At 45.2% G+C, this 15,682-nt stretch overlaps 1 protein-coding gene across 4 annotated transcripts in view; it reads right to left on the bottom strand.

Annotated features, from left to right (window-relative positions):
- The window catches only part of LARGE1 (LARGE xylosyl- and glucuronyltransferase 1), a 606,971-nt gene that overhangs the window by 448,203 nt on the left and 143,086 nt on the right, over window positions 1-15,682 (bottom strand). For all 4 annotated transcript variants that reach the window (XM_052639332.1, XM_052639333.1, XM_052639334.1 and 1 more), the window contains exon 2: window positions 3,591-3,778. In XM_052639332.1, coding sequence (XP_052495292.1) covers window positions 3,591-3,696 — 106 coding nt within the window. In that variant the 5' untranslated portion in view covers window positions 3,697-3,778. The remainder of the gene's footprint in view (window positions 1-3,590; window positions 3,779-15,682) is intronic.

The following is a 15,682-nucleotide window of genomic DNA, read 5'->3' on the forward strand; positions in this document are numbered from 1 at the left end:
CCTACTTAATGCAGTCTATCTGCCAGTCTAATAAAAGTCCATGGGTACAGTCACTCCATCAGCCAGAGCTGGACTAGAGAGCATGATGCTGGAAAGAGACCTTTAAGTTGATATCAACCCATCACTAAGCATAGCCAGATCTGAGTTCTTCACAATCCAGATCAACTTCTAGTTTCCCCTCTTTGGGGAACTGCACCATGTACCTTTAGGGACCACCCCTCCCCAGTCTCACTTCACATGCTTCAGGGAACTCTGGTCTAGAAATAGCCACAGAGCTCAGAGTTGCCCTCATCTGCCTCCCAACCACAGTGATTACGCTTCAGACCAAGAGGGATCAAAGGTAATCTAACCAGAGGTGATGCTAGGGAATTATGGGGAGGAATCCCCCTCTTTCTACAAGGGACTGGTGAGAATAAATTGTTGGCCAACGTTTTTACTGGAGAGGAAAAGCTATCCTGAAAAGAACTACAACAGAGAAAAGTAGAGCAAAACAAAGTAGGGAGACAGAGCCACAAAGATATCATTGGAGTCCCTGGATCCAACCATACCTGAAGCCAAATTTTTCCTTTGACCTTATCAGTTTCAGTAGTCACCAAATTCCCTCTTTGCCGAAGTCATTTGGAGTTGGGTTTCTACCAATGAGCAGAAATAAAAATTGTACAGCTTCCCTCATACACGCCCAGAAAGGTCACGTGACAGCTTGCAGGTTCCAGTTTTCCCACCCAAACTCCCCTCACTGAAGCCCAGTCCACAACATGGAACTGCAGTTAAAACCTCCTGCTCTCAAGTCCAATAAGCCCAGGCCCCATCTTGACTGGCTTTGGGTCCCTGGGCATATCACCACAGCTGATCTTCCTAGACCTCCTCATTGGAACCCACCACACAGGATTATTGTGAAGGAGGAGTTCAGTTCAGTTCAGTCGCTCAGTCGTGTCTGACTCTTTGCGACCCTATGAATTGCAGCACGCCAAGGCTCCCTGTCCATCACCAACTCCCGCAGTTCACTCAGACTCACGTCCATCGAGTCAGTGATGCCATCCAGCCATCTTATCCTCTGTTGTCCCCTTCTCCTCCTGCCCCCAATCCCTCCCAGCATCAGAGTCTTTTCCAATGAGTCAACTCTTTGCATGAGGTAGCCAAAGTACTGGAGTTTCAGCTTTAGCATCATTCCTTCCAAGGAAATCCCAGGGCCTTCAGAATGGATTGGTTGGATCTCCTTGCAGTCCAAGGGACTCTCAAGAGTCTTCTCCAACACCACAGTTCAAAAGCATCAATTCTTCAGTGCTCAGCCGTCTTCACAGTCCAACTCTCACATCCATACATGACTACTGGAAAAACCATAGCCTTGACTAGATGGACCTTAGTCAGCAAAGTAATGTCTCTGCTTTTGAATATACTATCTAGGTTGGTCATAACTTCTCTTCCAAGGAATAAGTGTCTTTTAATTTCATGGCTGCAGTCACCATCTGCAGTGATTTTGGAGCCCAAAGAAATAAAGTCTGACACTGTTTCCACTGTTTCCCCATCTATTTGCCATGAAGTGATGGGACCAGATGCCATGATCTTCGTTTTCTGAATGTTGAGCTTTAGGCCAACTTTTTCACTCTCCACTTTCACTTTCATCAAGAGGCTTTTTAATTCCTCTTCACTTTCTGCCATAAGGGTGGTGTCATCTGCATATCTGAGGTTATTGATATTTCTCCCGGCAATCTTGATTCCAGCTTGTGTTTCTTCCAGTCCAGCGTTTCTCATGATGTACTCTGCATAGAAGTTAAATAAGCAGGGTGACAATATACAGCCTTGACGTACTCCTTTTCCTATTTGGAACCAGTCTGTTGTTCCATGTCCAGTTCTAACTGCTGCTTCCTGACCATGCGTTAAATCCTCACAACAATGCCAGGCATGTAGAAATGCTCAGAATATTACAGTGTATGTTGTTGTCATCATCATTATTGCTGCTATACTCTTATTACCAATCTAGTCATATTGTCAAAGTCAACATTTCAATGCATTAAACCTGTACCGGCATTAAGGCTCTTGGCTTTCTTTCACAGGGTTTCTGCCATCATCCCTGGAGAATGCTTCCTTCTACTTTTTTTTTACTGCCAATACCAACTCACCATCCTCCCTATGATCTCTTTACCAAAACTTTGCCATCCACGGCGATGGCATAATCTATCACCCACAGCCATGGCAAAATCCACTCTATCTAGATGCTTAGATAAAAGCTCTATCTGCTACTCCAGGGAGGTCTGGGGACAGGAAAGGGACAGGGGTGTGGTACTGGCCCCTTCTCTGATCTGAAGGGAAGAGTTCCAGCTCACTGATATTCAGCCAAACAAATTCAGGGCAAATATCAGAAAGTGAAGTAGAACTCCCAATTAAAAGGTAGCCTTGAGCTGTCAATACAATTATGCATAAAGGAAATGTTTGAAAACACAGTAGTGACCTTCTAGAGACAGATTTTCACTGGAGATGTATATACATATGTTTTTTAAGTCAAGTTTGGGGGTAAATAAAAAGAAAGTAGGCTCTTCAATACTGCCATTCCTTCCCTCCCTGAAGCTTAGGAAAGCATCTCTGATACACAGGGCGTGGCACTACATTAGAAACTCCTGGCTAGAAGGATGGTTCGTGCATCTCTTCTGTGGATTTCAGGAAAGTGGCAGGGAGGAGTATTTGTTGTTTGCTCAGGAAGGGTGTCTGCTTTGCTGAACCCTGGTACTCAGCCCATCAGCATCACCACTCATCTTCCACAATCAGCCCACCTGATAGCGCTGACCACCCTGTCTCCCAGCCCTGTGAGCTTGCCTCATCTTAAGGAGTTACCAGGTACAGCAATGTATAGCAATCATGTGTTAACCTGTCTCCTCCATGACACTCTGAAGGTTCAAATCTGTTATCACCGGATTCCCAGCACCTAGTTTAGCACAGATGTTAAACAGTTGCAAAATGTTGGCTGAACAGATAAGTGAATGAATAGATGAAAGAATGCATGAAACATTTGACTCCATAAACTGCATGAAGTAATCCCTGCAGGACTCAACCTTTTTCCCATTATCAGCACAGTGATCAGCCTACAAAGCTGGTATCTGACATTTGTGTAACCTCCACTATACTGCTGTATCCAGAGGCACCTTGTTTTTATCTTGGTATTTACCTTTTTGTCTTCCCATCACTGACTCCCTGCAGTTTCCTTTGTGTGTGCATGCTAAGTAGCTTTAGTCGTGTCTGACTCTTTGCAACCCTATGGACTGTAGCCCACCAGGCTCCTCTGTCCGTGGGATTTTCCAGGCATGGATACTAGAGTGGGTTGCCATGCCCTCCTCCAGGGGATCTTCCTAACCCAGGAAAACGAAGCCATGTCTCTTATGTCTCCTGCATTGGCAGGTGGGTTCTTTACTACTAGCACCACCTGGGAAGACCCAAGCCTAGACAAATCTTTCCCTGTGACGGGGCATCAAAATCCCATTGTTCTACAGAATAAGAAGTTGGGATTAGAAGAGTTGGAGCTTGTTCCGAGGGCTGCAGGGCAGCCAGTGTTCCTTCTTCCCTCGACCCCTCTCCCGGTGGGAAAGCTTCCTTCTTACCTTCAAAGCTCCCGGCAAACAGGTAAAGCCAGGTGATGGCTGGGATGCAGAGCAGAGTCAACGAAGCAGCCAGGAATTTCCGTCTCCCTCTGCAGACCCCCAGCATCCTCTCAGAAGTGGCAGGCCCTAATCCCAGCGCCGTGTCTCTGCCCCGAGCGTGGCGTCCTCAGCCTCCCTCATAATACTTTCTGGAAGGAAGAGCAAAGAGGAAGGGCTGAGTTCTTAGAACTGTCGATGGATGCAAATTGCAGAAGAGAGATGTCCTGCAGATCCTGAGAGTGGTTCGGCTCATCTACAGCTTCATCCCAAGAGACGATGCTGCAGTCTTGCAGTCTACCCAAACTGCAAGAGTTCTTTTCTTTTTTCTTGTTCTTTTTAATTAATTTATTTTTTAATTGAAGGACAGTTGCTTTACAGAATTTTGTTGTTTTCTGTCAAACCTCAAAAAGAGTTCTTTACAAAATAAACAAATGCAGGATGAAACGAACTATAACAGACACCCCCCACTTTGTCTCAGTCTCTCTCTCTCTCATGCATATATACACAGACAAGTACATAGGTGAGTTTTGAAGCCTGGACTAACACTTATTAAAAAGAATACCTAGTAAACATCTTGTAAGTACCAAGCACTAAACAAGGGCTGCGTTTTCAAAATTGACCAGAACAAGGGCTGGCTTTAAAGAGCACAGTCTAACAAGAAAGACCAACATCAGGAACCCCAAGAATGTGATGACTGGGATTTTCATGAACCAGTGAAGCTGATCCATCTGTATTCGGTCAAGAAGGCAGAACAGTCCCCATGTTCCAGCAGAGAGAGATGCAGAAGGCTGATGAACAACACACTCAAGAGAAAGGGAACTGGAGAGGCCCCAAGATCATGGTGGGGAGGCTGCACCTCAATCACTGTGGAAAACCTAGAAACATTCCACAGAGGGTGTCTTTATAGTTTTACCCCTTTCAAAGGGAAGATGTCCAGAAAAGCACGAAACAATTCACACTGGAACAGATCGGAGAGGAGAAGACAGACAACCTACAACCAGCCTGCAGAGGGACAACTGTAGACCACGCAGGCGGCCAGTAGAGAGAGGACCCAAAAGAGGCAGAAGGTCAATTCAGATGGACTAGAGGGCCCAGGGTCTTTCACCCAAGTACTTGACCAGGAAGGGACATGACTTATTAAAAAAAAATGTAAACACCAGCAGGTCATACAGTCTCATCTCCTCCCAGGTCCTAACACGGACATCACACACTGGCTGGAAGTGAAAAGTCCACATGGACACAGGGCGGACAGGTACAAAAGCCTGCAGATTCCTAAGGAAGGGATGCCCATGGAAGAGCTGGTTTGAATGCTCCCTTGCATGCATCCCTTAAACCCTATGGGACAAAGGTCTGGTTGAAGTGTCTCCTTCCTGCCACCCTTGGTGCTTTCAGAAGGCAGGTGCCCCCTCCGACTCACCTCACATTCACTAAGACTTAGCCTACTGCCTGTCACCTGCAGGGCTTGCTGATTGTCTATTGAACAAAAAAACAGAATGGGATCCTAACCAAAGGCGACCCTCTCAAGCTTCAGGAGTCTGTTAGGCAAGTTGTTGGCAATGAACGCCTGATGGAGTCAATCTCAGCTGTTAAGGCCAAGCTTTCTTCTGCAACCACTCTGATGGGATTTCCTGAATGGCTCTTTCTAGAAACAGATCAAAGACGACAGGGCTAGAGGGTGTGGATGAGGAAGTAAAACCTGAAAAAGCAAAATCTCTTTAAACAAGGAGAATGTTGACTTGAGAAGTCCCTCTTAGGGAAGTTTTACATTCTGAAGCACAGGAAACAAACCCTACATACAGACTCTGCTAGTCACTAAGAAGGAGGATGGAAGATATGCTGAGGATCTCTCAGGGAGAGGGAGTGTTGGTGGAGGCTGTGCAGTTAGAAAGATCTGGATGCAAATCTGGGTGCCACACCTGAAGAGCCGTGACCTTAGCAAGTCCTGCTTCTCTGTGCATTGTGTGCTAAGTCACTTCAGTCATGTTCAACTCTTTCTGACCCTATGGACTATAGCCACCAGGCTCCTCTGCCCATGGGATTGATTCTCCAGGCAAGAATACTGGAGTGGGTTGCCATGCCCTCCTCCAGGGGTTCTTCCCGACCCAGGGATCAAACCTGTGTCTCTAACGTCTCCTGAATTAGCAGGCAGGTTCTTCACCATTAGAGCCACGGGGGAAGCCCCCTCTTCTCTGGGGAAGCTTCATTTTTTTCCTCTGTAAGATAAGTGGCGTCTTCTGTCGGGGAGGGTGGTTATGAGTCTTAAACGAGAGTGCTCTAGAATAAGTGACTAGCAAAATGATCAAGCACCTGGCAGAGGTGACCCTAACCCCCTTCCAAAATGCCGAAGAGCAGCTTTACTTATATTATTATCCCTCCACATAGCCACTCTCCCCAGCCCCCACAGAGCTTGGTTTACAAAAATAGATCTCAACCAGTAGGTCTTGCCTGACATTCCACAGGGGTGTTTTAAACCTGAAAGACCTGCCTACTCAATTCTCCTTCAGGTGGGTGTCCTTGTTCAGTTGCTCAGTCATGTCTGACTCTTGCGACCCCCTGGATTGCAGCCTGCCAGGCTTTTCTGTCCATGGGATTTCCCTGGTAAGAATAATGGAGTAGGTGGCCATTTCCTTCTGCAGGGGATCTTCCTGACCCAGGGACTGAACCCACGTCTCCTGCATTGGCAGGTGGATTCTTTACCACTGAGCCACCAGGGAAGTCCCCTTCAGGTGGTACCATTATATTCAAATAACTTTTTTCTTTTCTTTTTTTACAGTTCACTTAACGATAAAGAAAACTAACAGTAAATAGCACTTATTATCTGTCACACACTTTCCTATGTTTTTTACCTGTTTAATTCTCAAAATAACCTGAGGTAGGTATTAATACTATTTTTCATCCCCATTTTATGGATGAGAATACTAAAATCCAGAAAGATGAATTAACTCGCCAAAGGTTACACACATCTGGGGCAGAGATGCCTCAAGCTTTGCTCTCCTTAAATAATTCATTCTATCAACTCTGCCCGGGGGCATTTTCCTTCTGATCAAACTTAGATCTTTCACCTTGAATCTTATGATTATTTTCTTTCTCAGGGTCAAACATATCACCATTGTTTGCTCCCACTCCACACACACACAAAAAAAGTTAAATAGACAAAAATATAATTGGAAAGCTATAGAAAAGTTTATACTTTAGGGAAAAGATGGAACATATATGGAGTGGAACTCAAGTGGCATTAACATTTAAATAACATTTTTTAAGACTCTTTATAACACTTATTTTCGTCCTCTCCTCTCTCCATCTGCAGAAGTTAATTTCAACTGGCACAATTTGTACAAAGTTTTAAAACCAAGTCTAGGGTGGTTTGCATTTTATGATAACACTGGCATCTGAAATTAAACCCAGCAGGTAAAAAATATTCCTTCATGAATTTGACTTTTAAATGACACCTCTGTGCACTAAAAACACATTTTAAGGAAAAATCTCAATTTATATCAGAGGTTCCTCCAGGAAGTTAATATTGGAATCAACACAAGAAGAAGAAAGGAAGGAAAAAATGGAGGTGGGCTGCATATCATATCCCAAGCATGTGTAAATGTTCATTTATTAACTAGAAACCAGTCTCTAAACTGTTCTTGCCTGGGGGAAGGGAGAAGGCCTCACTTATTAACCCAGGTGTCTAAGAGTCATCTCTAAACTCTCCTCTCTCAAATCCAACCTCCAATTCTTTGGCCAACACTCCTCCTAAGTATCTACTCCATTTGTCTTCTCCCATCTATCTTAACCAATTAAATTCAAATCTACAAAATACACTGTACGTGCCAGAAAAATGATCATGATCTGTTAAGCCATAAAAGTAGGATTCAAAGTTGAACATTAAATGTGATTGCAAGTATCCTTCATCCAATGTGATAAACTGGTTATAAATGTATAGATACTATTGTAGCTATAGATATGAAAAAGGTACATATTAAAAGTTATCTCTGGGAACAGCACATGGGTAATTTCAACAAATATGAACACATATTTTTCCCAAATAGTATAGAAGGAGCATGCATTGCTTTTATCATTTGAAAATATTTAAAAACTTAAATCACCATGATTTCTTGCTGTATTGCTTGTGATTCAAACTACCTCTGTGCAGACAGTGTAGTGTATATGTGTTACTCTTTCTTTGCATGCTAGGGGCAGTCAGTTAACATCTGTAGGACGCCAGTTGGGAATATACCCTCCATGGTTGGCTGGTCACCACTCAAAAGACCAGTCAGAAGCTTACATTCCAAACACTGCTCTGTTCAGCCATCTCTCATCAGCACCAGAGGCTGTCCTTTAATTAGCATCATGGATATTAGAAATGATTCTTCATGGGTGTTCAAGATGTGCAGATTTTCCAGAAACACTGCACATGAAGAGGGAATAAAAATCTAAGTAACCTTCAAAAAAAAAAAAAAAAAAAAAACAACAACCAAAAACTAAGGAAGTCAATGGTCAAAATCAAAAGGAATCACTTAGGATCCAAAAACTGATCCTACAGACATGTAGCAGATAAGGGCCACTAATTTGCCTCACTAAAAGATTGACCAAATCCTGAGAGTCAAGCATTGTCACCCCTATAGTAAGCAGGCAAAGAATTGTCTTCCACTGAGCTTATAATACAGGTCCTATAGCAGAGAGGAAGCCAGGTGGCTCAGTGGTATAGAATCTATCTGCCAATGCAGGAGATGCAGGTTCGATCTCTTGGTTGGGAAGACCCCCTGGAATAGGAAATGGCAACCCACTCCAGTATTCTTCCCTGGGAAGTCCCACAGACAGAGGGCTACAATCCATGGATTTGCAGAGTTGGATATGACTGAGAACACATACACCCACCCCCACAGACACACAGCAGATAGACAGCTGACTGATGTTAGCTTGGCTATTACCATTATTCATACTATCGCTGGTATGACATCCTCATCTCATGTCTACACCCAAGCCATCCTCTCATATACAGCCCCAGTTCAGTTCAGTTCAGTTGCTCAGTGGTGTCTGACTCTTTGCGACCCCATGAATCGCAGCACGCCAGGCCTCCCTGTCCATCACCATCTCCCGGAGTTCACTCAGACTCATGTCCATCGAGTCCATGATGCCATCCAGCCATCCCATCCTCTGTCGTCCCCTTCTCCTACTGCCCCCAATCCCTCCCAGCATCAGAGTCTTTTCCAATGAGTCAACTCTTTGCATGAGGTGGCCAAAGTACTGGAGCTTCAGCTTCAGCATCATTCCTTCCAAAGAAATCCCAGGTTTGATCTCCTTCAGAATGGACTGGTTGGATCTCCTTGCAGTCCAAGGGACTCTCAAGAGTCTTCTCCAACACCACAGTTCAAAAGCATCAATTCTTTGGCGCTCAGCCTTCTTCACAGTCCAACTCTCACATCCATACATGACCACAGGAAAAACCATAGCCTTGACTAGATGGACCTTAGTCGGCAAAGTAATGTCCCTGCTTTTGAATATGCTATCTAGGTTGGTCATAACTTTTCTGCCAAGGAGTAAGCATCTTTTAATTTCATGGCTGCAGTCACCATCTGCGGTGATTTTAGAGCCCCCAAAAATAAAGTCTGACACTGTTTCCACTGTTTCCCCGTCTATTTCCCATGAAGTGATGGGACCGGATGCCATGATCTTCGTTTTCGGAATGTTGAGCTTTAAGCCAACTTTTTCACTCTCTTCTTTCACTTTCATCAAGAGGCTTTTTAGCTCCTCTTCACTTTCTGCCATAAGGGTGGTGTCATCTGCATATCTGAGGTTATTGATATTTCTCCCGGCAATCTTGATTCCAGCTTGTGCTTCTTCCAGTCCTGCAATGTCCTTCCTCCTCTGCTGAACCTCAGGAGGAATTTCAAATCATTGCTGTTCTCTGGAACCCTCCGGCAAGCCCTGGCTTGATGGCCTTCCTTCCCTTTTTTTCTAAATCCCAATAGGTGTCAAAAGCACATTTCCTGATCACATAATTGTTTTCTAGTCACTTTCTGTGCATTAATCTCTCTGCATCAGATCAAAACCCCTAAGGGCAAAGAATCCCAGTCTTCTACCAGTAACTAAGACAGAAGTTTATACTTAGCTATCTCAACTCAAAGTGTGGTCCCTGAACCAGCAGTAATCGTAGAAATGCAGAATCTCAGGCCCTATCCCAGCCCTACTAAGTCAGAATCTGCATTTTAACAAGATCCCAGGTGATTTAAGCACACCTTACTGTTTAAGACACCTGTACTCAAGCATTTGGTAAATAACCAGTTAATACCCAAAGCTGGCCTCCCACTGAAACCAAGCAGGACTCTGTGGGGCTCCTGGGCACAGAAGCCTTTCCGTTTCTCCCATTTCTTGTTTTTAGGGAGTAGATTTCAGCCTCCGTGAGCTTCCCTGAGTTTCAAAGAGCAAATCTGAAACAACTGCTAATCAGGGAAGGGAGACAAGAAAGAAGCAGTCAAGAAACAAGACTGCAGCCTTGGGGCAGGGTGCTGGTTCCACCTCAAGGGATACACATAACTGTATCTTTGAGTTCTTTACAGAACCAAAACTCCCAACAGAAGGTCATCATACACATGTGCTCAATAGTGCCGACTCTTTGTGACCCCATGGACTGCAGCCCACCAGGCTCCTCTGTCCATAGAATTTTCCAGGCAAGAATACTGAAGTGGATTGGCCTTTCCTTCTCTAGGGGATCTTCCCGACCCAGAGATCAAACCCACGTCTCTTGCATGGGCAGGCGGATTCTTTACCACTGCGCCAATGGTAGGTAATAGCATTCTTCACCCATGAACCAGAGACACTCATCAGGAGACCACACGAGGCCAGATTAAAGGAGTGCAGGCCCTATACACACTCTGCTCCTTATTAGCAACTCTACCTTTGAACCACTGCTGTAGAACTCCTCACCAAATCCCTCTGGGTTGGGACACACTGTTTGATATGCATGAGCCCGCTGTGTGTCACCCTTTGGCTGGCAAAGCAATAAAGCTATTCTTTTCCATGGCACACCAAACTCTGTCTCTGAGATTCGGTTCGGCACCAGTGCACAGCGGCTGGGTTTTCAGCATCACCACCTTGCCTAACCTAGAGAAGGAAAAATGGCAACCCACTCCAGTATTCTTCCCTAGGAAAATCTCATGGACAGAGGACCCTAGCAGGTTACAGTCCATGGAGTTGCAAAGAGTCTGATGCAACTGAGCATGTACGTATCTCTCTCTTACCCCTCACCTTACCCTACAGGGCCCAGCCAGTGCAGAAGACAGCACCGTTCATTTCCTGGACTTCTTTGACTGCATATTTACTACAACAGTTCTCTGGCAGATGGTAGCAGGTTTCTAGAAGGAGAAGTGTCTAATTAAACAGAAGCATCTTAAGGACTAATGGTAGCTCTGATCACCCATCCTCTGTGTGTGTGTGTGAAGTCGCTTCAATTGTGTCCAACTCCTTGCGATCTTATGGACTGTAGCCCACCAGGCTCCACTGCCCATGGTATTTTCCAGGCAAGAAAGCTGGAGGAGTTGCCATTTCCTTCTCCAGGGCATCTACCTGACCCAGGGATCTAACCTGCATCTCTTGAGTTGCCAGCATTGGCAGGTAGATTCTTTACCACTAATGCCACCTGGACCCATCCTGACCTTCCATCAAAACTCTTCTTACACATTTGAATAATGACTGAACAGTGCCGACATCACCCACAGAGGCATCATCACTTCAGCCATCTCACAGAAGGGGAAGACTAACAGAGGCTAATGGTGCTGAATTAGTTATTGGAAACCCTGGAACTCAAATTCTACTATTTTCTGGAAAAACAGAAAATCAGTTCTTTGCTACAGGACATACCAGTGATGACCAATCTGTCCCTCCCAAGTCAGAGCAGATACCTCAAAGGGGCAAGCACCTGGTCCATTTTGGCCACTCCTGTTTTGTTTGTTGCCAGCACTGTATCTGGCATATAAAAAGATGATCAATAAATATGTACTGAGTGGGTCAAGGCATGAATATCTCAGGCACAGCCAGCAGCCTCCCTGGATGTTCATTATCGTACAAATGACTCTTGTCACACAACCTCCAACCCACTCCTTCCTCCCCAATCCAACATGGAATCCTGTGGAACTTCTATTATGTGAGCAACAAATTCTGCTTTATCCTCAACTTCCCTTTGCTTCATCCTACCTCCAGCTCTTGAGTGAAGGCAACAGCTGTCCCCTAGACCACTGCTTTCCCAGGAGAAAAGTCTTTCCCTACTCTTTCAAGGCAAATACACACCAACTAGGGGGAAAAAACAAAAGCAAAACCTAAAAGTTAAGAATTATGTTTTATTCGGTGGACTTTCTGAATATTTCAGGCCCTGGAGGCAGCCTCTCAGATGGCTCTGAGGGAGCCATCTTGAGGGTCTTGACGAGGTAAGGGAGGAGCCAGGATGTATAGAAGTTTTGCAACAACAACAAAAAAAACCCCAGATAGTTGGAACATCAAAAGATTGCTGTTAATTAAAGAAAACCAGACATCTCAAGTTAATGAGTATAGTGCTCTTCTATGTATGGGAAGATACAAGAGTCTGGGCTCACTGAAATCATTCCTTTGATAAGCATCTTAGCTATCTGAGGCCAGGATCCTGTTCCTGGCCATCCAAGTCCCATCAGGGTGCACAGCTCAGGGCAGCTGCAGTAGCTGAGGGTTTGATGGCCCCAACATTCTAAGTTTATTAGTACGGCAGGTGGCATTCTGAGTCCACATACCTAAGGGCTAGGAATTTGGTCTTTTGAAATGAAATATTTCCTGCCATATAGGTGGGCAGAATAAAAAAGGTCACAGCTATCAGCAATCTCTGGTCTCCTAATGTAGAGAAGGACATGGCAACCCACTCCAGTGCTCTTGCCTGGAGAATCCCAGGGACGGGGAAGCCTGGCAGGCTGCTGTCTATGGGGCGTCAGACATGACTGAAGCGTAGTAGCAGCAGCAGCAATGTGAATGAGGGCTCCCAAAAGAGAACACAATGCCTGAAATCTAGCAGATGCTGCCACCCCTTTCCCCATGGAGGTTGCTGAGGAGGTGGGGGTGGGTGGGGGTGAGGGGCAAGAAGCAGCCATCCACCACACCTGTCACCCCTTACAGTGACAGGAAACAGGATTTGGCCCCAGACAGCTGAGGTGCATATGAAAGGAATAAATTCAGTGAGCCCAGAGGCTTGCATTTTCCCATACATAGAAGAACACTCAATTCCATGGCTTGAATCTGGTTCTCCTCACTACTTAACAAAAATCTTTGATGTTCAGACTGCCTGCCCCCTTTGTTGGAAACCAGTATGTAGCTTGACTCCCTCTCCTGCCTCCTTGGAGCAGTTTTCTCAGAGCTACTGAGATACTGTCTCCCGGTCTAGAAGTCCTTAACGTTCCCACCAAATAAAATAACTCTCTAATTTCAGGTCGTGACTAATTTTTAGTGCAGTCTCCACCCTCCTGGTTTCTAGCTGTCACTACAGAATCTTACTGCCCCTACCTCGAAGGAAGATCACTGTTCCTTGGTGACCCCCATGGTTCTCTTTGTCCTTGCCAGTCATTTGGCAAGACCTAGTCACGCTTCTCCTCGGAAGAAAAGCTATGACCAACCTAGACAGCACATTAAAAAGCAGAGACATTACTTTGCCAACGAAGGTCTGTCTAGTCAAAGACAAAAACCATCCAAAAACAGTCTGTCTACAGTTTTTCCAGTAGTCATGTGGTCATGGATGTGAGAGCTGGACCATAAAGAAAGCTGAGCACCAAAGAACTGATGCTTTTGAAATGTAGTGTTGGAGAAGACTCTTGAGAGTCCCTTGGACTGCAAGGAGATCAAGCCAGTCAATCCTAAAGGAAATCAGTTCTGAATATTAATTGGAAGGACTGATGCTGAAGCTGAAGCTCCAACACTTTGGCCACCTGATGCGAAGAACTGACTCATTGGAAAAGACTGTGATGCTGGGAAAGATTGAAGGCAGGAGGAGAATGGGATGACAGAGGACGAGATAGTTGGATGGCATCAGCGACCCGATGGACATGAGTTTAAGCAAGCTCCAGGAGCTGGTGATGGACAGGGAAGCCTGGCATACTGAAGTCCATGGGGTAGTGAAGAGCTGGACAAGACTGAGCGACTGAACTGACTGATAGCCAATGAACAATGTTGTGATAGTTTCAGGTGAACAGCAAAGGGGCTCATCCATACATACCATGTATGCATTCTCCCCCAAACTTCCCTCCCATCCAGGCTATATCGAGAGTTCCAGGTGCTATACAATAGGTTCCTACTGGTTATCCATTTTTAAAAATAGTAGTAGGTACATGTCCATCCCAGACTCCTTAACTATCCTATCCTTTGAGATAATTAATTTATACATTCCTTTTCTCCCAGATGTCTTCTTTTCTGAACGGTAAATCCCAGGGGGTATTCCTTGAATGAATGGTCAACGGTGCCAGGAGAGCCTCGGCGAGCACGCACCTCGCTGTCACTCTAGTATTGTCCCCAAGTCCCTTTGAAACAAAAGCCTGCCAGTGAGTGGTCTGACCATACGCCATCTGTAATATGAGAAACAAGATTCTCACAGTATCTCAATTAGGTCCTTGCGGTAATGGTGTGCCCTTCAGAAATCCTTTGTGACGTCTGAGGCTGCTTGCAAACTTCACTTTGGCAACTTCCTCTCCTTTCTCTGCCCCCGGAGGAAGAGCACACAAGACACACTGGGCCTAGAGCATCCCCTTCCTTAAGGTTATCAGCAGTCACTTCCCTCCTCCATCTCCTTTCTGCACATCAGGCCCCAAAGCCTCCGTCTCCGTAGGTGACCCTTTGGCCTATCAAACTGGCACTCTTGATGCCTTTTTTCATTTAGAAAATGACATTTGGCCTGGGCGGCACTGTGTAAAATTGGTCATGTGAACTGCAAGAGTAACAGCCACATGCAATATGCTTTGAAACAAACGCTGACAACGTGGAGTTCACTGTGATTTAAGGTCTCAAAGGGTCCATCCCCGCCAGCTTACTTTGTCTTGATCCCACAGTGGAGTCAATTCTCCTGCTGTGGGAAAATAGGTTCTTTTGCCCTTGGAACCACTGTGATGGCCCAGATCAAGGGTGGAGGCCTTCCTAGGGTCATGACCTCAGTATTTAACCACCCATCTTTCCAAAACTTTGCAGTTAGGACATGCTATCTAGAGCCTGAGAGTTTTGACCGTTTTGCTTCTAATTATGTTAAAATACAACCCCCAGGCACAGCATGATTTCATACAGACCTCATGGCATTTACAGAGGAATGGGAGTCGGGACCTGGGCTCTTCACATTGGCTGCAGGATCTCAGAAAGTCATTCAATACCTTGAGACCATCCATCTCTTTGTGTGAAGACCCATGGCAATATCAAGTATTAAGGGTTGATGCAAGGATCAAAGGAGAGCAAATAAATTCCAAATACATTTACACAACAACATAAGATGCTATGTATTAATAGTAGTAATAACATTAAAATGAATTAGTTGAATTTTAGCTGCTTGATCAAATTCTAAAGATAGTGCAGAGACTACCGCCTCCTTGCTGTGACATCCACAAAGTGTGCAGAAGGGCATCTGAGTTCATCTGGGCTGCTACAGCAAAAATATCATACATTGGGTAATTTACACAGCAAGCATTTATTTCTCACAGTTCTGGAGACTAAAAAGCTCAAGATCAACGTACTAGCAGGTTCAATGTCTGGTGAGGATGGTGTCTGGTGCATCCTGGTTTGTAGGTAGCCACCTTCTCCTTGTGCCCTCACATGGAAAAGGTGAGGGAGCTCTCTGGGATCTCTTTTATAAGAACACTGACCCCATTCATGGGAGTTCTACCCTCATGACCTAATCACCTCCCAAAGCCATCACACTGAAGTGTTAGGATTCAACACACAGATTGTGTGTGTGTGTGTGCGTGTGTGTGCGCACGCGCATGCTCAGTCACTCAGTAGTGTCAGACTCTGCAATTCCATGCACTGTAGCCTGCCAGGCTCCTCTGTCCATGGGATTTCCCAGCAAGAATACTGGA

The sequence above is a fragment of the Budorcas taxicolor genome, chromosome 5, assembly GCF_023091745.1.
Source record: "Budorcas taxicolor isolate Tak-1 chromosome 5, Takin1.1, whole genome shotgun sequence".
NCBI classification, from domain to species: Eukaryota; Metazoa; Chordata; class Mammalia; order Artiodactyla; family Bovidae; genus Budorcas; species Budorcas taxicolor.